Source organism: Sodiomyces alkalinus (genome assembly GCF_003711515.1).
Source record: "Sodiomyces alkalinus F11 unplaced genomic scaffold SODALscaffold_8, whole genome shotgun sequence".
NCBI classification, from domain to species: domain Eukaryota; kingdom Fungi; phylum Ascomycota; class Sordariomycetes; order Glomerellales; family Plectosphaerellaceae; genus Sodiomyces; species Sodiomyces alkalinus.
In genome coordinates, this window is record NW_021167086.1 from 1,266,359 (window position 1) to 1,288,727 (window position 22,369).

At 47.6% G+C, this 22,369-nt stretch overlaps 3 protein-coding genes and 1 non-coding gene across 4 annotated transcripts; 2 read left to right on the plus strand and 2 right to left on the minus strand.

The window, feature by feature from the left end:
• Positions 1-2,405: 2,405 nt before the first annotated feature.
• On the minus strand, positions 2,406-11,347 carry SODALDRAFT_361880 (hypothetical protein; the record flags this gene model as incomplete). The annotated part of the gene is made up of 11 exons (XM_028614418.1): positions 2,406-2,527; positions 2,589-2,727; positions 2,786-4,015; positions 4,105-4,171; positions 4,268-4,577; positions 4,683-4,689; positions 4,755-5,021; positions 5,060-5,110; positions 5,192-5,260; positions 5,344-5,404; positions 11,301-11,347. 11 exons carry the CDS (start codon positions 11,345-11,347, stop codon positions 2,406-2,408), a joined length of 2,370 nt encoding a protein of 789 aa, XP_028464828.1.
• An 83-nt stretch (positions 11,348-11,430) lies between these two features.
• SODALDRAFT_325564 (ribosomal protein L2) lies at positions 11,431-12,775 on the plus strand (the record flags this gene model as incomplete). The annotated part of the gene is made up of 3 exons (XM_028609994.1): positions 11,431-12,430; positions 12,504-12,577; positions 12,665-12,775. 3 exons carry the CDS (start codon positions 11,431-11,433, stop codon positions 12,773-12,775), a joined length of 1,185 nt encoding a protein of 394 aa, XP_028464829.1.
• Positions 12,776-14,823: 2,048 nt separating this feature from the next.
• Positions 14,824-14,936, plus strand: SODALDRAFT_t149. Its single transcript has one exon. It is a non-coding gene; the product is annotated as a tRNA-Arg (tRNA).
• Positions 14,937-15,000: 64 nt separating this feature from the next.
• Positions 15,001-22,059, minus strand: SODALDRAFT_298810 (calcium-channel protein cch1). Its single transcript, XM_028608851.1, has 5 exons — positions 20,243-22,059; positions 17,769-20,147; positions 15,918-17,707; positions 15,745-15,834; positions 15,001-15,667 (listed from the first exon to the last, which is right to left on the minus strand). The coding sequence occupies exons 1-5, from the start codon at positions 21,854-21,856 to the stop codon at positions 15,181-15,183; spliced, it is 6,360 nt and encodes a 2,119-aa protein (XP_028464830.1). The 5' UTR covers positions 21,857-22,059; the 3' UTR covers positions 15,001-15,180.
• Positions 22,060-22,369: the final 310 nt, after the last annotated feature.

Consider the following 22,369-nt stretch of genomic DNA (forward strand, 5'->3'; position numbering starts at 1 on the left):
TATATTAAAAACAGGCTATATTAGTTTCTATAATGTTAGAGTAAGCCTCCACGTTATCTAAGTAGGTGCCTAAGCGCTTACTATAATATATATAACTACCCTAAGTTAGCTAGTATAATACTATATTAATACTACTAGGGCTTATATATAATATAACCCGGATTAAGCCTTTTTTATAACGGTTACGATTATTATTAGTATTAGCGTTATTACTAGGAGAAGATATCTATAACTCTTAGTTTACTACCGTGGAGGTATTACTACGCCACGAAGAAAAACTTACATTAAACTACTACTACTGATTACTTATATATATATATATATAGATTAATATTATACTATATAGTTAACCCTATACTACTATACTACCGTTATACTACCGCGAGATATTTAAAGTAAAATTATAATAGGAATATAATAAGAGAACTAAAGGGGTTTACTAGTTAGTATAAGCTATAATAATAAACCTATTAGACGATAAGCGGGAATAGATTAAGAGGAAAACCTATAATAAACTTATTAGCGTTATAGGAGGAAAAAGGAGATTTAAGATATAAAGGCCTTAAGGGATATTAACTATCTAATTCTTATAGTAAGGTAAGGCCTTTTTCCCCTACCTACCGCCGGATATAGTAGGAACCCACCCAAGGGAGGTAAAAGGCGCCTACCTCCCTACTCTCTTTATTAACCGAATAGAAGGAATAAAAGGTATAATCCTTAAAGGACGTAGGGAGACCGAGGCTAAAAAGTTATAGCCGCTATATAACGGAAGCGCGGTAACGCCCCCTTAACCCCCCGCTTTACCGATAAAGATTAGCTTAGACTAACTTACCTAACTATTAGCCTACTATACTTCCTATTAGCTATTAGCCTAAAGGTAAGATCCAGATATATAATAGGGAAGAACCGGGGCTATATCGGCCCCGTAGCAGTACCTCTCCACCTAAGGAAGTGTATAGAGGTTTTCCCCGGGTTTTACCCGGGTTTTCCCCTCTATAGCTACCCGAGAAGGACCGTATAGCCTAGGAAGGCTCCTATAGATTAGTCAGGATAGCAGAGTAAGATTAATAATAATAATAATAATAATAATAATATCTACTTAGTATAAAGGTCCCGCCGAAATAAGATTAAAGTAATTAATAGGGATAACATTCTTTTATTATATTTTAATTAAAGGAAAACGATTAATTAGATTGTTATTTTAAGTGTTTTTATGCCTTATAGACTATTATATAGGTAGTATTTTTAATACTGTTTAACTGCTTTTTAGCTTTAATGTCTATGACGCCGTTAATTAATATCTAGGCCTAATCTACCCTAGATTTTAAGTATTAATTTAACGAGCAGAATAATTAGGATTAATCCTACTATTCTAGGGGGTGTATTCGATACTTATAGCCACCTTATTAAGGTATAATAAACTATATTATATTAGACGTGTAAAGTACCTCGCTCCTATATATCCACCCTTATTTCCCCTGCTTTTTCCGTATAGTTAGACATCCCCACGAAGTATTATAAACTTCACTTAGATAAATACACACATAATTCCGCGTACCATATTTGTGTTTTGACACGTAATATGGTAGCAACAGAAGACATTGATTTCACCCCAGTCGACAGTGAACCCAGCCAGTGAATAGCGTGGTCGTGATGTACTTACTCAATGTATTGATCGTTCCATTGCCCAAAGCACTGCCCAAACAAAAGTATATACAATTTTTGGCCACCATCGCAAAGCCTCTAATTTCCCTGACGTCGAGGTGCCCAGGCAGAAGTCTGTTATTTGAGTGTTGACTAGCCTGATTTCACAAAATCAACAGGCACTGTCCAGAGGTGTAACCATCCCCTCAACACTCCTCATCTCATCGCACAAAAAACGAAACACGCCCCCACGAATCCCCATCAACTTATTTACAAGTCAAACCAAAGACCAAGGCGGATAAACACAGAAAAATGACAGTGCCAAAACTCCAGTCTTCCGTAGAGCCCCAACTCCTAAGCGCCGATCAAAAAAAAATAGAAGAGGCATCGCATGCGTATCCCACCGCCACATGATGGTCAGTAGAAACGAAGCAGCAAAAGCACAAAAAGACAAGAGGGCCGCCAAAGGACGCGGCGGAGGACTTGTGGAGCCAAACGGCAATGAGAAAACAAGCCAAAGCTATCCTGCAACAACTGACCTGACTGAATTCAGTCTGGGTCTACCGACTGTCGTGATGGGCGAACAGGTTATGTTGAGTAGGGAGAAGAAAGTGCAAGTAAGATCACGGCTGCCCTCAACCCATCTAGTACGTCGTAGAGTTGTCAACGGTCGATACTGATCCAATCGTGCGCCGAGGGTTTTCCAGGGGCGGCTGTGTCCCATGGCCATGTACTGAGCACAGATGCGAATGCGTTCGTTATTAGTAATGATCATAATGGCCGTCCTCCTCTTTGGCAGAGATCTGGTCCAGGCTGAGATGTGTGTCCGTGATACCGAAGTGGGCAGCTGTCTTCTTCGCCCAATGTCGGGCAAGGATTGAGGCTGTGTTACGGCTGACATCAGCGACAAGCATCAATCAGAAGGATATGGAAACAATGCTCACCTTTGAGAAACTTCTTGCTGGCATACTTCTTGAAAAAAGCCTCGTGCACGACAGGGCGTGCCAGGTAGTCTACCATCAAGCGAACCACGGGCTCGACTTCCTCTTCAGTGTAGCCAGCATAGTAGGCAATGGTTGCATCCTTGATCATATGTCAGCAAGGCCAATGGAACTTTCAACAGGAGGCGAGGGAACCATACCCATTCGCCACGATCCAGAATCAGACGGGCTAGGTACATAGCGCCAGCCGCGACGTGACTGGGACGGAAGGCCAAAAAGCGGTGATCGAGGAGACCAATTTCAATAAGATACTTGCCGACAGTACGGCACTCGACGTCGTAGTTATCCGCCTTGGAAATACGACGAAGGAAATTCATGGGGTTCGGATAACTGAGGTCATAATTCAGTGTCTGAAGGAGAAACTGCTCGGCGGACAGGATCTCGCTCTCTGTGAAGCCGTCATCTGCGATTTTGCGGAAGTTGCCAATGTGAGGAGACATGACTTCCTCGTACTTGGCGGCGATGAACATGGCGGTAACACCGACCAACTGCAAATTGTTGAGCTGGACAACCTTCTCTGAGAGGAAGCGGTCAATCAAATTGATCGCGAGGAAGAGCGTCTCGGGGAGTAGAAGAAAACGAGTATGGACCTCGATGAGCCAGTCAACGAGGATGCCGCGAGTCTTCCATTCCAACTCGTCTTGGTGGTCCATGTAGTTCGGATTAGGAATGCATTTACATTCGAGGTCACGAAGATACTCAAAGATCTCGGTGGCGTACTCAGCAACCATGAGAGGGTCATCGAGGTCTTCGGTATCCAGATCCTGCACACCTTCAGGGAGGACATGCTTTGGCGCAACCTGAGTCTGAGTCTCGGTTTCAGTAACGGGATCGGCGGACGCGTACTGGTTCTCGTCGGTCCGGATGGGCTTATCGGCGTCAAGGATGTGAGGCTTTTTCTGGGCCGGCTCGCCATCGTCCAAAGAAGATTCGTCCTTCACGGAGATGGCGGAAGACGTCGCTTTGCGTTTGTGGACGCCGACCAAAGCTCCGGAACCGGAACCCGTTCGCTTCACATTGACCGCCTTCTTCGGGTCCTTGGCACTCAGAGCTGTGCGTGTGGTACGGCATTGAGTCTTTTGGACACCGGTGGGCTGAGCGGCCTTGGAGACCAGGCCAACCTTGCTGGAAGCCTTTTTGCTCTCGCCAGCTTCAATTTTCCCGACATTGCTGACATCATCGAGGGCAGCACGTTTCCTCTGAGGTCCATTCGTAGTCGTGCTCACGGCCTTCTTGGTTTGGAGTGCCCTCTTGGCTTGGCTGGGATCATCGAGGCCTTGAGCGGCAGCTTTTGCACGCGTCATGCGGGTGGTGCCGCTATTCTCATCATTCTCGTTGGAGACGAGACGCTGTGCACGAGTAGGCCGGCCCTGCATTTCAGGTTAGACGGTTGCTGGGGCACGATCACGCGTAATATCACATCGTAGTAGAGGAGCGTTGATTTGAATCAGGATGGGACATACGGGAGGCATGTTTGTGACGGTGTCTGATGGGAGGTACCGAGATGATCAGGGAGATGGTAGAACCTGAATTCGAGTTAGCTAAAACGACGCGTCCTTCCTTCAGTAAATCAGAGGGCATGCGGGAAAGCGTATGATGGAATTGCAAGCCAGTGTACTCACACTTCACTCCTTCCAAGGGAGGGGATGCAGGATAATTCTCGCGGGAATACCTTACGACCGTAGGGTGGTTGCAGAGACACGGGCAACGGCCAATCTTGCAGGTTGAGACCTGATCTGTTCGTCCGTCGCGTCAATTCGCGTTCGGAGGACAACACCGGTAAGGAGGGTGGAGAAGCAATGTGCAAATTTGTGTAGCGCAAGAAGAGAAAGCGAGGATGTTCGGAATCATAAGACGTGGAATGGGTAAAAGCGATGTTGTTTTGCTTGGGGTAAGGTATGTAGTGTAAGGTAGTGAAGACGTGGGTGGATACTGGATAGTGGGACCTTTAGCTGGGAAATATAATCGGTACGTACCTGCTACCCGCTCGTAATCGCGAGAAGGCCAGTCACTATGGATACCGTGACAAGAACAGACTGTGCGTCTGAAGAAATGACCGCACGCAGGTAAAAAGGTACCAAAGAACGCGTTTTGGTTGCCTCGGATCACTATCCAGTCGTGGGAGAAGATATCTTGTGCGGGCACTGGTTCGAGTTTGTTGATAATGTCGGGTTTGGTGGCGGCCGTTCCCGATGATTTAAAAGCACAAGTGCTCTCCGATTGAGGTTGAGATTGATAGTTGTTGTGCCACACCCACACATAAGCCCGCGTGCGTGGAGGAAGATGGGAAGGTGGAGGCAGAATATGGGCGATGGGCGAGGTGGAAAAGGAAAGAGAGATGGTCGGGAGACGAGGGAATATGAAGTCGTCGAGGCCCTGGTGGATGGATGCTTGTGAATGTAGAATGTATGTACCATATGTATGGAGAAAAGGCGCGACTCTTTGGACATGGGTGGGGGCAAGGTCTGGAGAAAGACAGAAAACACTAGCAATCAACAAGCAACGGCAGGGCAACGTCCGTTTCATTGGTTACTCCGGGGCAACACGATAGGGTCTCCAATTTTCCCAGCCTCCAGGACGTGACGTGAATGCACAGTCAAGCGATCGCGCCAGATCTGTGGCTTAACGCGACGTGTTGGGCTCCGAGGCGGGTGTGGCTAGTGAGCCTACTTAGTCCGTACAAACACAAGTGCTCCACTATTTGCAAGCTTTGAAGGTAAACCTGTATCTGCTCGGCACCGCCGAGACCGCCCGTTTGTCTACAGGTGGACAGACAGTGGCATCTTCTAGTGGTTCAGGTATAATAAAGGGATAGTATTGAGTCCACATATTCGGACTATGGCAACCTCTTAATCGGACTATAGTCTAATTATCAATAGCCCGTAACAGGCCCCGCCAGCTACTAAGTAATTTTTTATTACTATTTTCTTTTTTCTGACTATATAAACTTAATCTATACCTGTCTACCTATATTAATTAATCTAACTACTAAGCTACTATCACGATAACGCCTAGATATAGAGGCGCCGCCGCTCCCTCTGCCGTAATTCTTTACCCTTACTTACGATACTATTAAAGAGTTAATTAAGCACGGAAATATATAGTCTTATAACTATAGCTATATAATTATAATCCGCCGCCGATCTAATAAAGGCGTTCACGATAGTATTTACTATCGCGTTAACCTCGCCTACGATTATGGTAGTGCCCACTATAAGTTAATTACTAGCAGCGCTTAACTAAATATAATATTAAAGAAAACAGCTTACCCATTTACTATTAAGGATAATTTCTCTAACAGTTATTAGCTCGTAGCTAATATAAATCCCGACTATAATCATAACGCTAGTATTAATTCTATTACTTACCTAATTTATCGAAAAAAGACTTAGACTACGGAATAGAAGCAGGAGATCTATAACCAGTTTAGGATATTGCTTACTAGGCCACGCGAGATTGTATCCTTTATAAGGAGTAAATACCCAGAGTAGAGAGTATTACTTCTATTATACTTAGAAACCATACTTAATACTTAGCTTTCTTACTTCTAGTTATAGTTAGTTATAGATATTGCGAATAAGATTAGTAAGGCTTGCAAGGAATCTCTTACCGGATATACGCCTATATAAGCTTTAATCCGTGAATTCGAGGCACGTAATACTACCTATTTCTATCATTAGACAGATAATAGTATTAACGCTCTACTTTAACTCCTGCTATAGAGTAAGTATATATAGAAGCTTAATTCCAAGGTTCTTATATACGATAATATATATAAAACTAATCGCTTTAGTATACCCTTCGTTAATATTTATAGGATCTCGAATATCGGCACCACGTTTAATATCGACTTCGGTCTAATTAATAAAAGGATTAGCCAGCGTTTAAATATGTTCTCTAGCGTCTTAATAAACACCGCTAGACTCTTAGAATTTAGTAGCCTATTATTATTATCTGGGACCTCGAATAGGCGCTTAAAAATATAGTAATAACGATATATTCAGAGACTCAGTAATAAATCTGCCTCTAGCACGTTAATAAGAATATTGCCGGTAAGGTTAAAGACTATTAGAAGTACGATAACGATAGCGCCGAGTATTAGAATAGCGATGCTAATAATTAAGGGAATAAAGATAATACTAAAGCGCCTCTTTTCGGGGAACTCTCGATACCGTAAGAGGGTCCGATTAATATCGCTTTCTCTAAAGAGCTAGAAATAACGTATAATCCGCGAGGCTTTACAATAGTTTAGTAAGCCTTCGTATACGCTAATTCGGTAAAGGAATATAAACGTGCTTAGCTTTTCCTGCTTATGCTCTTTACCGACTAGGAGGCTATTATCGGATATATTATAAATACGTAGATAGCCTAGCGTTATTAGTTCCCGACTTACTTTACTTCTAGCTTCCGTAAATTTAGTATTCGCGTTACCTCACGCGTGGAATCTAACTATAAGATAATTAAGAGCCATGTTATTAATACTATAGCAGATCTTACGTTTCTTACTAAGCGTATCGACCTAATAGTATAGAATTAGTAAGCGTCATACGAATAAGCAGAGGTAAAGTAATTAGATCGTAAGATTTAGTAATTCCGTAGCCGTAACTAGATAGAAGACGCCCGCTCTAATTATAGTAGGATTACTCTAAACTTATTACTAATATCGTATCGTAAGGCTATTACTATCGCTAAAGATACCACTCTAGCTATAGATTATACTAGAAGGTATAAGACTTAGTATCGTATTCCCTACTCGTATATAATAGCTACTAGAGAATAAGAACGGCCTCTATAGGTATATACCTATCTTAAGATTTATTCTTAATAGTATCTTACTCGCGACCTAATAGCCGAAGATGAGTTCCGCCGTATCCTAAAACTAATCGTAGCTATTACTAGCCGCGGCCGCCCTCGCCTTACGCTAGAAAATATACTAGTTACTCTAATCTCTTATAATACTAACCTCCGACCGCAGAGCTAGGTAATAAGGGCTTATAATGCTTTAGAATAGGATATTAAAGAAGAATAAGGGCGTGTACGTTAATAAGAGGTTACTACGCGTTTTCTATAGTAGTAGTAAGAGGCGGAATAATAATAAGGCGCAGTTTATCATGGTGGATAAGTCTTTCGAGGTGGATATAGCCGACCGCGTAGTCGTCTACGCGGTTTAAGAGGTAGTATAGGAAAAGGATATCGAGGAGGTTATAAAGGAATTAATTCCCTACTAAATACAGGCGGCGGCGGTTCTAATACTACAGGATCGTGGTCTAGTATAGATGGCGATTAAGAGGCTATAGCAGTAACTCGGTTAGACCTCCGTATCTATGGAGAAAGGGAATTAACGATAGTTATAAAATCAAACGCAAAAAGCGTGGAAAACGCCGAATTAATTATAGAGCTATTTTTACTATTATGGATTAAGGTTATATAGTCGGAAAAAGGAAAATAATAATAAAAGATTTAGTTAGTAGCTGGCGGGGCCTGTTACGGGCTGTTAATAATTGGACCATAGTCCGATTAAGAGGTTCCTATAGTCCGAATATGTGGACTCACTAATAAGTCTTAAGTGGGTATCCCGAGATTAAGTATACAGGGTATACCTTAGTGAGTTTGTAGTAGAACTACTATCTTTTCAATGAATTACAGATTATTAACGATTTTAAGGAATTATTATCTTTTCCTCGGCTATAGCCTCTGCTACTACTGCCGCTACTATTATCTTTACCTTTTTTCTTCGAGGCTAACAACGAAGAGGCTTATTCGTTATCGCCCTCCTTATTAATATTAAGAGTAGGAAATGCTGCCGCGCGGTACCCTCTGCCAGAAGATTACGTAGCAGGATTATCGGTATAGTGCTTTGCTTACGGTACTAATATAGCAGGCGTCGAGTTTACGGTATTAAAATCTTTTTCTACTACGTAGATCCAGGTAAGATTAAGGGGGCTTATAGCCTTGAAAGGGTCTTTTACACACACGTTAGAGTCCTTAAATATATTATTATTATAGTATATAATACCACTAGCCCGGCGAAGGGCGGCGCGGTGCACCCGGAGAGCGCGGGTCTAATAAGTGGCCGCCTGCTTATACTTACGGATATTCTATAATAGGGTGAGTAATAAGAATATAGCGTACACGGTGCGATGGAGAAGGGGAGAACCTATAAAGGGCGTCGGGGCGGCGCGGGCGGCGGCGGTAGAGGCGATAAGGGCGGTAGTAGCGTTATTATAGGGGGGGGGGACCTAATAGGAGGATTAGCAAAGTAAAGACATAGCGGGGGCGTAGCGGAGATAAACCGGGGCGTAATAGCTACTATTACGATTACTATTAATATATTTAACGTAATAGGCGCCGGTACCTAAGTCGGGTTAGTAGATACGCCACGGAGCGGGGGCGTAGTAAAGGCGTAGCGGGAATATAACGCGATAGGACTATATACTAGGAGGGTTCTAGTATAAAGCGGCCTAGTAATCTTATACTAGCGATACGATATATAAGGTATAGGGAGAGGAGTAGATAGTAGGGGTAATAGCGGACTATGCCGGGTTAGAATATAAAGCGGGGGCGTAAAACGGGCGTAATACTAATAGAGCGGGGAACTTATAGTGGAAGGCTAGGGGGTAGCCGACCCTTTACCCTTATAGGCGCTAGCACCGGCTCCTCTTTTAGTGATAGAGGTCTTATTACTAGGTATCTAGAGGGGTAGGAGAGTTAGACCGAGGCGGGCGCTACGGGAGCGGAGCGGGGGCGGCGCGAGGATAACGCGAGGATAGCGTAACCCGGGACCCTATTAAATACCCTACTATATAGCCGAATAGCACCGGGGATCCCGCACAGAAGTTCTAGAGCTATACCTATATCGCGCTAACCACGTAAAACTTACCTTAAGAACGATAGCTTAAAGGAGGAAAAGAGGAAAAGAGGAAAAGAGAGGAAAAGAGGGAGGGTTATAAGAAAAGGGAGCGGTAGATTAGCCCTAGAAGTTACTACGCCTTTTAGGGAATAATAGCTATACCCGGCCTATACTATAGTGCTTACCCCGGAGAGTCTATATAGCGCGAATAAAGGAGGTATATAACTAAATAAGGGCTATTATAAATAGTAGGTATATAAAGAGGTTTTAGAATAAATAATAAATAAAGGAAGGAGTAAGGGGGGGTAGGCGCGCCCCCCTATAGAAAGGAGGGAGGGTATAAAGGGTGCCGCGGCGAGGGGAGAATAACCTCGCCGCATCCGGAATAAAGGAAAGGACGGCGGCGAGGGACTATAGCGATAGCGTACTAAGGGCGCGTATAACCGACACGGTACCTACTAAACTAACTAGCCGACCCCCGTTAGCTATTAGCCCGGAAGTAAGATCCGGTTTTCGAATAGCGATAAAAATAGGGCTACGGAGCGATACTATAGCGGCTACGTATAATAGACCTGCTTATATAATAAGAGCGTAGGGGCTTTTATCTATTAACGGTTTCCCCTCGAAAATTAGAGAAGGACTATTACCTAGGTAGCTAGCCTAGCTTAGCTAAGCGAGAGCAGCGTAATAAATAATAATAATAATATTATAGTATATAACGGTAATATCACGCTATTAATCTATCTATTTAGTAATCTTCTTAAGATTATTCGGAGCCTTATAAATATACTATTAATACTAGCTTATAGCAGTCTTTCTATAGTTTACGATATACTATAGTATTAGTTTCTATAGCTCTATATACCTCGGTAGCTTTATCGCTATAGAGGAGGGCGTTAAACTCTAAGGGAGCGATAAAGGTAGTAAACTACGCGGCTATAGCTTTTATCTCTTATTCGTATTTTTCGAAAGTATATTTCTTTTATTTAAACTCTTTATAGTCTAATAACTATAGGCCATTCTTTTCGTAAATGTAAGATCTATCTAGTAGATAGGAATTTATACTAAGGCTATATATGGGAGACGGTATATTTCGGACTAGTAGAGTAGATAGATTCTATAATAGGGTCTTTGGGTTATAGATACATCTAGGCTCTGTTTATTTTCGCTACTATCTTATACTAACGGTTCTTGGACTTTAAGTCAGTATAGCTAGTATAAATAGCCTTAAGGGTCTCGGATATCTTGCTGGTTAAGTTATTATATATTAAAGTTATAAGTTTTAGTCAGTTATATCTTGCTATAGTGGCCCCGCTAGTAAGACTCTTAAAATATAGAAAAATAAGGATAAGTAGATAAATAAAGCTAAGCCTCTTAATTATCGAATATAGTATAACTGTAAAAGAATAAATACGATAAGAATAGTTAGATTAAGAGATTCTAAATTCATCGTATTAAAGCCGCAGACCGTTCTAAAAACATGTGGTTGTAGGAGGTAAAATTGATGCTCGACAATCCTACGGATATCCACCTTCCGTGCCTAAGCGCGTAATCGGACGTCAGGTTATTCCACCCCGAGGGAGGTCTGTGCGACACTTATCTACACACACACCATATAATAAGTGCTTGTCACGCACCGTACATTTGGTGTCCGGCAAAACCTCGGGTTTACACTTCCTTGAGCAAAATCTTAGACTACTAACCTTCTCCTTCTGCTAACCCACAACATATATACTCGGTTGTCTGCGCAATTCTACTAATTGGGCGCTCATAACATTTATTTTTGAATGCTATCCTTCTCGCACTCGAAAAGTACACCATTCCAATACGGGTTTGCAGGCCGGAAAGACATGTTTCCCTAAAGAGTCGTGCCCATTCCGTCCTCGTTTGTTACGGCGCACGCTCTCCGACAGGGTAGGAGCCTCTGACGGTACCATGGCACGGCCTCGCATGTTTCTGAGGGCCGTCGAGGGTTCCCCAGCTCTCTTCTGCTTAGCAGGTCTCCGACCTTTCGTTGCACGACATTTCTCGACCGGATATGTAGCTCGACAGGCTGCGGGCGCCGTTGAAGGCGGCCACTCAGGCAACTCGGTTGTCAGCGAGTACGCCGCCCCTGATACCGGCGCGTCTTCCAACGTGAAGGAGTCGGTCATTATGCGCACATACAAACCCCGCACGCCCGGCGTCCGTCATCTGAAGCGGCCTATCAATGATCATCTCTGGAAAGGCCGGCCTTTCCTCCCCCTGACCTTCCCCAAAAGGGGTCACGGCAAAGGCGGTCGCAATTCCACAGGAAAAATTACCATCCGACATAGAGGCGGCGGTGCCAAGAGGAGGATTAGAACTGTCGATTTTCATCGCTGGAAAGGAGGTCCGCACATTGTCGACCGAATAGAGTACGATCCGGGACGAAGTGCCCATATCGCTCTGGTTACCAATCAAGCCAACGGTAGCAAGAGCTACATCCTTGCTGCCGAGGGTATGAGGGCTGGCGATGTCATCCAGAGCTATCGTTCGGGCATTCCCAAAGCCCTGCTTGATAGTATGGGAGGAGTCATTGACCCCGGTATTTTGGCTGCCAAAACGGCGTGGAGGGGCAATTGCCTTCCAATGCATATGATCCCGGTTGGGACGGTCATTTTCAATGTTGGATCACAGGCCAAGGGCCCTGCTGTCTTTTGCCGTAGTGCGGGAACTCATGCCATTGTCGTCTCCAAGGAGGAAGAGACGAGAGATGATGGAACAAAAGTCATGACTGGCAAGTATGTCACCGTGAGGCTACAGAGCGGCGAAATCCGCCGGGTCAGCAAGGATTCATGTGCCACGATTGGTGTTGCCAGCAACCCTCATCATCAATACAGACAACTTGGCAAGGCTGGGAGAAGTCGTTGGCTCAACATACGACCGACGGTCCGTGGTGTCGCCATGAATTCAGGTAAGTTGCGGGGCCTTTGTTTCCCCGTTTCACGTTTACTAGGCTGGACGTTTGGCTGAAATTTGACGCGTAGTCGATCATCCTCACGGTGGTGGCCGAGGCAAATCCAAGGGCAATCGCCATCCCACAAGTCCCTGGGGCACACCGGTATGTTAACTTGAGCTCTTTCCCTCCTGCGTATTCCCCTTTCGGTGGCTGTCACACTCTTACTAACCACCTAAAAACCCGTCTTAGGCTAAAGGTGGCTATAAAACTCGTCGGAAGCACAACTACAACAAGTGGGTTGTCGACCCCCGTGTCCGAAACATGGGAAAGAGGCGGAATAAGCAGTCAAAGGGCGACTGAGCCAGATGAACTCCATTCATTGCTCTAGGCTCCCAACGATCTTGTTTCTCCGAAGCAAGCGGCCATGGGGGCGGTGAAAATGTATTATTACTGTAGTACTGGTTGTCTGCATATTTGCTCTCGGGGAGGGAACTTGCCGTCCCTCAACTGTGAGATAGATGACGGCGTTGTTTGTGTCGCTCTCTTTCTTTCACGGTGCTTCGGCCCGCCTCAAGTGTACGTTCAAGCCTCGATGTCATCCCATGTTCCTCTACCACCGTCCTGGGGCATCTTCCAAGTCCTTTGCAATGTGTGAAAGAGGGTCAACCCGGTGATTTCCACAATCATTTCAGCCTTTCTTTATGTATTCTGCATCTCACCGCACCCAATAGGCGGACTGACTGACCCATCTCCAAAAGATTGACTAGTAAATCGTTCTCAATTTTTTTTTTTTTTTTTGGCTTCGGCAGCCCATGGTGTAGGACGAATCGCCGGTGAAATCATAAGCCGTTTCACAAGCCCGAACAGATTTCCCCGAGAGACGCCTGGAATCTTCCTCCGAAGTGACCACCCCCTCGTTCACTCAATGACGCGGAGCGATCCCAACCTAAACCCCTAACGCCGCCATGAGTAACAAAACAACAGACCAGTTGCTCCCATCCAAAAAGCAAGGTTTCAGTTGCCCACATTCGTCAATGGTGATCGTGAGGCTCATTCCGGTTAGAGTGTTGCCATGCGCTCCTCAACGCCACTCCAGTAAACAATGGGACGAGGTTCAAGAATGTCCAAGTCGCTCCCAAATTTCCTGCGTTCCTCTTCCTGACCGAGGATGCAAGGCTGACGAAAGATGATGCTGTTAACGGTGCGTGCTTGGGAGGACGCGACGCTGCGATAGGACCTGCTGCCGCTGGTTGCTCGTGACGATGTCGAGGAGCGCCGGGAAGGGGTGCGCAGTGCCATCATGGCTTCCATATATGCGGACTGCATATCTATTCGGTTCGATGGCCTTCGGGGACGCCGATGGGATTTCCGTACAACAAACGAGCGGCTTGCAGCTAGGTGCGTGCGTTGACTTATGACAGGGATGCGGCAGATAAAGATGTGTTCGTTTCCAGAAGACTAAGAGGAACTGAATGGTTGAAAATGATAATCGCTGGGAGAAAACCACGCACAGCCAGCTGTCCGGGAAATGAATGAACGAGTGTATGACTTGCAGAAACGAATGGAGTTGAGCGAGTGACAGGGCGTCAGGACGGGCCCTCGTCAAGACTGATGGAGGTCGATAGGAACGCGAACTCGGGCAGGACGTTCATACTGATAAATGGCACTATGTTCCTCCGTTGGATGATTTTCAGGGGATGCTGGACAAGTGATGGGTCAGACCCTGCATAATCTGCAACCCCTTTGCTCCTGGGGAACAGTGCACGTACGAAGTAATTACCTTATTGACCCAGCTGGTCAATGCGTGGACGTACGGATAGTGACCAACCAAGGCACCTCGCCTTGTACAACTTTGCCTTGCTTTGTTTGCACCCATAGGCCGTTCTTTGTAAACACCTTCTCAGGAGGGCTCTTGTACAACACCGCGTCATACACTCGAAGACGCGTTGTCGGCACTTCACTCTCACCCGGAGTCGCATCTCGGTCTAGAATTAATTCGGACGAATATACTTATTCGTACGACTCTTTCATCCTAGGTAGGGAGGGAGTATTATTCCGCGTGTACGGAAGCAAAGTGGTCACCAATGACATTACCTTGGTAATATCGACCAAACCTTGTCGGACCCCCACTCCACTTTTACCACGTTCATCAGACTATCCGTAGTTTCATCCGGATGATGAGACTATCCTGCGACTTGTCGGGAAGATGACGAGACACACACGGAGGCGGTGACCCACAGGGGCCAAAGCGAAGTCGGATACAGCACGGGCTGACGATTTTGTACCTAGCATGTGCCACGGAAAAGGTTGGGTGGACCAAGAAACGATAATAAGAAAAAAACTCCCCAGGGCCCCGAAAAAGAGGTCCATTTTCTGGCATCCGAGGCAATACCCGGTATATTCAAACAGGCCGGCTGGCTCAATTGGTAGAGCGTCTGACTACGATTGATTTGAACATCTGAACGAAAAATCATTCAAATTGTTTATCAGGAGGCTGCAGGTTCGAGTCCTGCGTCGGTCATAATTTCTGAAGTCCACTCTCCTTTCTTTTTGCTTCTTTTTGCTTCTTCTTTTTTTTTTTTTTTGCAGTGTCGAAAACTACCTGTGGAAATAAAGCTGTATACCTAGATACAAAGGTGACATGAAATTACTACGTAAAATGCAAAGCCGGTATATTTACACCTCCGACGCCATGCTCGAATTACCACTATAAGGAGAAAAATCGGATGTTCAACGCTAGGACAACATACACGCTAAATGATGGCTCAATACTCACTCCAATCCTGCCTACGCACTGTCGCACTCCTCCGGATACTTTCCACCCAAGCCGAGTCGTCCAAAATATCGTTAACCTGGGAGGGACTGACAACACTGGTTCGCCGACTGGTTTCCCTGGATGCGGGACCCGGCTCCAACAACTCAAAACTGAATGCCGAGGGTGCTGACTGATGCTGCGGAGACGACGGGTGGGATCGAGGCATACTAAGGGGATGTGGTGAGGTCGACTCGTGAAGAGACGATCCCCTATTGGTGTCTGACCAGCTCCTTGGGCGTGCTCTGGCAGCGTCGTCCACGCTAAGCATGGATGTCTGGGCCTGCGCACTCTCGCGCTCGCGCGGTGTCGTGGTCCGCTCTTCGCCAATATCACTTTCGTCGTCCACGAGGATATCCGGAATATCAAGCTGTGGGATAGCGGTCATGCGCCCGGCTCTCTTGCGTTCCATGTGTCTCTTGAATTGCCTTGAATAGTACCTATATAACCAGACGGTTCAGACATTGGCGTCACATGAGATATGCATACATGGCATGGATCTTGGTGGTTTACTTACCAGGTATCAAAGAAACCAAGCACGGTCCTCCTGCGCACTTCCTCATCCACTCGCTGCAGCCTCGCTCGACGGCGCAAGAATTCCTCGAGTCTAGACGTCAACGGGCACAAGCCGTGGTGAGCGTTCTGTCCCGCAGTATACGTCCAGGTTTTGGCGAAGGGAGCTGGGCTTACCTCAAGCTTTTGCTGTCGCTGATGATGTTGTAATGTGCCAATATCATAAGAACTGTCGTGAATGCAATGCCTCTGTCGGGGTCGGCGGAGACCATGACTTCCTCGAAGAAGATGTTGAATCGCCGACGTCGTTCGCGAACTTTGGCGACGTCAATCTGGGCTAGTCGTCCGTTGAGTCGCTCGATATCGACGCCGCTAAAGGCGCTCGTCGTCGCGATTGAAGTATGTCTTGAAGGAGACGGGTCGTTGCGAACATCCTCCAATATTCGGCTAACAGAGTCTTCCGCATCGTAGATGCGCATCTCGAAGACCCCAGAAAGTTCGCCGAGGAGGCGGGGGAAGGCCTCCTTGCTGATGAAACCGGTCCCCGCGGGGTCAACACTTCGCCATGCCTCCTTGAAGCGGCGAATCTCGTCGCGGTCGACAGCAGCGATGCCGCTTGAGCGCTGATAGACGTAGCTGAAGCTCTCGTATATTAGCGAGACGAAGAGATTAACAAAGATGTACATGCTGAGAATGTTCCAGAGGACGAAGAGGAACCGGGCCCAGGGCTTGCTGCCGCAGTCGCTCTGAAAAAAGTCGGCATCGTCGACGCAGAACGGCGGCTCTATGTTGGCAAAGTCTTCCATGACAATGTTCCAGCCTTCACCTGCGCTCATGCGGAAAAGTAGTATAAGCGCGTGTGGAACAGTCCGGAAGTTGATGTTGCTCGTCTCGTCTGACCCGAACCGTGTTAAGCTGAAGGCCTGTGTAAGCGCGATGGCGAAGACGATATAAAAGACAAACCAAGTGGCAAGCAGGTTGCCGATGGCTGGGAGACTCGCAGCTGCTGTCTTGAACAGTTGGTCTAGCGCATCGTTTCGAGGGATGAGAAGAAGCACGATGGCAACAAGGAAAGACTTGTGGACTTGGACGTAGATCTCGCCTTCCAGGATGTCTTCCCTCTTAGATGCACGGATTATCACCGCTAAAGTCGTCGAGATGAAAGCGCCTCCGACGGCTATCAGGGAATACACGTCCCAAGAGCTCCTGCGAAACCTAGCCCATCCGAGCCCCACGAGACGGATGACAACATTGGCCATGTAGATCAGTACCAGGACCAGGAAGAGAAAGTCCCTCGTTCTCGACCACCATTGGGGTTCCTGGCGGAATTCCATCATGAGCAGGATCAGGTGAAGAACCAGCACGGCCGTCATGCCCTGGTACCACATGCCCCTTTTCTCGATGGCGCGTTTGTGGCACCACTTCTTCCACGTCTTCTCTGACTCGTCATAAGACGTTTTCGAAGGCGAGACCTGCCGCAGTAGCTTTCGGAGTTCGAGCCACGAACGTTGCTCTGCCGTTAGAAATGCAACGCCAGTCTGCTCGGTATAATTTCGCATGAAGACGGCGATAAACAGAGTGAGCACAAAGACGGTTCCCAGCAAGTTGTAAATGATGAAAAATAGCGCGTTGCCCTGCGCCGCTAAGCGCTGTGGTTGCATGCCGCGCCCAGTAATGGCTTGGGCCGCAAAGGACACGTCGACCCAGCCCTCTTGACTTAGGATCGAGAAGAGAATGAAGATGGAATTCCCAAAGTCGTCGAAATTGAAATAGTCATTGGACGCAGAGCGAGGACACAGCATGGGCCAGTCATCGTTGAACGGGGTGCAGTTGAACTCGCCGTAACAGTCCATTAGAGAAACGATGGCGCCATCGTTGTCGTCGTTGCACGAGATCATGAGTCCATTAAAGAGATTCAGGCCGTAGATGGCAAACGGGATGAGCAGCGAAAGGGAGACGAAAGCAGCCTATGAGAAGTGTCAGCCTGTCCATGACGCCGAAGACGGCTGGAATCCCGTATACACATACACTGACGAGCTTCCACCAGCCGAGAATAATGAGGGAGTGGAACGTGTCCCTCGCACTGTTGCTGACGTTGAGTAACCGCAGAGCTCGCAAAGCTTTGACTGCGCCGATAGCCCTCGAGATTTCTCCGTCTTGGAGGAGCAGGGTGCCAACATTAATCAAGAGAGTGATGAGAACTACACCGTCTATAATGCCCCATGAGCTGCGATAGTACGCATTAGGCGTAAAGAAGAACCCATCAGCAATGACCTTGATGACAGCTTCGGTCAGAAACACAGCGGCGAATGCAATATCTGTCCAGATATACCAGGTGAGGAAAGTGTCCGGGTATCGCTCCCGATACTGCTTTTGATATAACGGTGTAGTGACGCATGCGATGACAACCATGGCAACAATGGCCGCGTAGATGAGGACACTGAAGGTGTACCAAGCGATCTTATTCGGCTCGACACCATCAAACCGTTCACTTCCCCTTCCCAGTCCAACTAGCCTTTGACATGCCCGCCGGATAGGGTTCTTGGGCGGGAGGATAAACAGGGCATTGTTGTAGGTTGGATGGCGGGCTAGGTATTCCCTTTGTGCCTTGCGACGCGCAGACGTTGCGGAGACGGCTTGTCGAGCCATCTGCCGAGGGTCGAGAGTGTCATTCGGGCCTTCAAATCGGATATTTGAATAGAAGGGATTGGGCTCCCTTCCGCTCAGGCGCAAGACGATCTTGCCCCACCAATTGGAGAAGCCAGGCTGGGAATCGCCCACGGCCAGGGTTGTTGTTCGGGTAGGGTGCTGGGACTGGTGCTGGTGCTCGTCTCCATTGGCACCTTCGTGCGAAGTATTGCTTGGATCGTCCAAGAAGTCGTGCACAACTGCATCCTTCAAAAGCATTTCCATCATGGCCGGGCCGTAATCCAGGGGGTCCTTCTTCCTCCGCGCTCTTCCAATGTTGAAAATATTGGAGAGCGCAAGATTGTTAGATGACTTGCCAAGCTCCTTTTTCTGGAGGAATGCCTTAACCTGCTCCAGCCGCTTCTCGTCCTCACTGACGTCAAAGTTCTCGTGAATGAGAGCAATGAACATGTTAATGACAATGAAGAAAGAGAGGACAAACCACCCAATCAGAAACACCGCGCCAATCCAATGGGTGTTGAATGGGGACAGGGTTTCGGTGACATCATACAGGATGTCGGTCCAGTCTTCGCTTGACAGAATCTGCCACATGCCGAGAAATGAATTATAGATGGAGAAGAAAGATATATCCTCGTCCTCGGACAATTCTCCACGAAATAGCTGGACAGCCAAGATGGCCACAATAAATGTCATGAGGAAGACAAACAGGATGAGATTTCCAATGCCCGTAGCATTACCGACAACCCGCCGGATCAATTTGCCGGTCATCGGAACCGCCAGGACAACACGGTACACTCGAAGTATTTGGAAGATGGTGAGCCAGGCATATACCTGCCCCGATGTCCGTATTGGAGGAACCAGGATGATGGAAGTCGCAAGGGCGAGGAATAGGTCGAACAGATTCCGCCAGCTCTGGTGAAATGAGCGCCAGTCTGCCAAAAATCGAATGGCAATCTCCACGTCAAGAAGGCTCGTTATGACAATCTCAGTAACGTCGAGGAACCGGGCGCGACCACCAGACATGGTCGCGCTCCGAAAGCACTGAGCCAACAGCCCCAGGGAAATGACCGCTATCCAGATTAGTTCCGTTTTGTCGTAGATCCGCCGCAAGGGCGATGTCTTCTTCGGTCGTTTCTCTTCAGGAGGCCGTGCCAGAGGCTCACGATCGACCGCGAAAGCACTAGCTCGGCTCTCTTCCCGAATGACCTGAAAGGACGAAGTGATCACTGCGATTAGCAGGTTGGTCAGCCAGAGGAGGAGGATCATGGTCGCGCCAGCGGTGAAAAGCGCCGCTGCTAGGTAGTCCGAATCGGTCGTGTAATACATGATATCGGTGAAGGTATTCGAGCTAATGATGACGAAAACCATTTCCAGCGACTGAAAGATATTGTCGAAGCTCACCGTGCCTCCAAACGGATTTTGACCTTGAAGGCAGATGGAGCCGCGGGGGCATATGAAGCCTTTGGCTCTGAGACTTCCGTGGGCTAAGTCCGACAGGCTGTTTTCGTCTTGGGCGAGTACCCAGGGTTCGAGCTCCCCTGTCGTCTGGTTGACATGCCCCCCACAGAATTGAAACTGGTTGACAAACGCCATTGATCTGTCCGTTGGAGCTTCGGGGTCCAGCCAGACACATTGACGGCTTAGGCTTGACTTGAAGCTCTGTACACCAATAATGGCAAAGAGCAACCAGAAGAAGGAAATGAGGAACGCAATCCTGACGAGAAGCGGCGCTGCCTTCTTTAAGCTGCCCAAGATGATCTATGCGCCGCTAGTGAGAAACATGATTATAACTACGTATGGTGGGTTGGGGGAAGGGGGAAGGCAGGAGGGGGAGGGAGGTCATAATCACTAACAGCGGTGCCATTCGTCAAGGCAAGCAGCCTTAGGATGCGCAAGCAGCTGATCATGCGAAAGACGTAGAGGTGGTGTTCACTTTCCAAACCCGTAAATGATAAGAAGAAAGTAATCCAATAAGAAACAATCGCTAGAAAGTCCAAACGATTGAAAGAATGGCGCATAAACGCCCGCCGTGCGAGCTGGTAACGCTGTTGTTCTTCCACTGTCTGTGGAAGAGGTTGGCCTTGCATGAAGGTGAAGGACCTGGAAAAGGCCGACGGCCCAAGGTTGATCTGTCGCGGTGCCTTGACGGATTTCTGTCGTTGAGGCTGAAAAAGCATCCTGTACTGGTCTGCAACAGCAGCCCGGATCCCTCGTTTACGATCAATAGTGCTGTACTCGGAGGCATTGAGAATGAATCCCGACACAATGATACGTGCCATGAGCTCCAGGGTGAAGATGATGAACAGGCCGAGCATGGCGTAGTCTATCCACGTAGTGCCCCAGGTGGTTGGCCGTCCGTTTCCAGGCTCAAAGACGTTGGGAGCCGCTTCAACAGTCAAGAGAATCAATTGTAAAATGATAAGAAGTAGAATGACGGGCTCCGTGAAGGGATGTACTAGCAGATCGCAGAGCCTCCTGCGTACACCGTTTTCTGGCCCGAATATGCCGAGTGACTTCCCCTTGAGGGGATTCCGCATTGACGGTCGGGGTTGAATTGGAGGAGAAGGCTCGGGAATGATAGACGTGTGCTGATTGATTTTCTCGCCAGTAGTGTGGAACGCCTGTGATGGATAAGAAGTATCCAACGACATAGGCACCGTGCTCATCTGTCGCTGTCGGCGACCTTCACTCGGCGAACGAGATTGACGGTGAGAGACCCTGCGTTCAAAGGGTTCGCCTTCTCCGCTTATATTCACCACGCGTTGGGATATGGCACGAACGATAGAGCCGGCGCGGTAGAGCGCATCCGAGGTGGAAGGGGACCGAGATCTTTGATTTCGGGACGGCGCCGCAAGGGATTGCCCCTGGGTAAGACGACGAGCCCCAGTGCCGTCGGGTCCTAGACCCAAACCAAGCGATCCGACATTCCGATTCTGCGACGGAGTATCGTCCAAGTCCGAGACAGTCTGGAAGCTGTCTCTGCCCCTCCCCTCGGCGTCCGGCGCACTCAGGGATCCAGAAATAGGCTGTGCTCGGGAAGTGAGCGGAACGCTGTCCGACTCAAAAAAGTCGGGGTTCGTAGCCTCATCAAAGTATTGTGATTCCCCATCCTGTAGGTCCGGAGACGATGTTCGTCCAGGTAGGTCTCGTGCTCCTTGATTGATGTCGGGTGGGAGAGCAAACTGCAATGCCGTCAGATCTATCGGGGAGTCATTGCCGAGAATGCCGTCATCCGACCGCGTTCCATACGACTGGCCCCAATATGACACAGGAGCTGGGTCTTGGGCTGGAGGAACGGAGGAAGCCACAGATTGTTCATTGTTGCGAGTGTTGCTTGTAGGCAATTGGAGGCGGTCGAGATCAGAAGTCGACTGCGTATCAGGCTCAGAAGCCATTTCGAAACCGGCGGACTGCGAGGCACGACGTGGCCTGGGTTGTCCTCCCGATGGATGCAGTGAACCCTTCATCTGCCATCAAGCATCGCATATATGGTCTGGTAGCGCGAACGGGAAAAGATGGGACGTGAAGGAGGATCGGTCGCCTTGGTTATTAATTCGGAGGTTGCATGATTAATCCAAACTTAATACACGTCCAGGGGTAGTCGTAGCCTATGCAAAGCAGGACGAGACAGCTGACAATACTAAATGTCGTGGAATCTCTGCCATCGGAATTCCTAGGAGGACGTCGCAACGTTTGAAACGACAGGGGTGCAGATAGGGGTGCTGATGTTGAACGGCCAGGGGCACGAACTAATCAATGTACTCAGTACGTCATGTTATTACGGAGTACTTGTACTGTTCTTTGTACTGCATACGAGTACCGCCTTGTATACCTAGGAGCACCGGTCTTCCGCCACCCCCTGTTCGGTCTTCCGGGTCTTCTTAAACCCTTTCTAGAATAGATGATCCACTATATGCCCACCACCCGAAATTAGGTGGGTTCCCTAGGTTTCTCGATATATATAAATATAATCTAAAGAA

Excerpts from the sequence above, each read along its gene's own strand:
- SODALDRAFT_298810 (XM_028608851.1), bottom strand. The coding sequence starts at position 21,856 with ATGAAGGGTTCACTGCATCCATCGGGAGGACAACCCAGGCCACGTCGT. Across the intron at positions 20,148-20,242 it reads CCTTGACGAATGGCACCGCT|ATCATCTTGGGCAGCTTAAA; the intron begins GTTAGTGATTAT and ends AGCGGCGCATAG. Across the intron at positions 15,835-15,917 it reads AGCGACAGCAAAAGCTTGAG|ACTCGAGGAATTCTTGCGCC; the intron begins GTAAGCCCAGCT and ends GTTGACGTCTAG.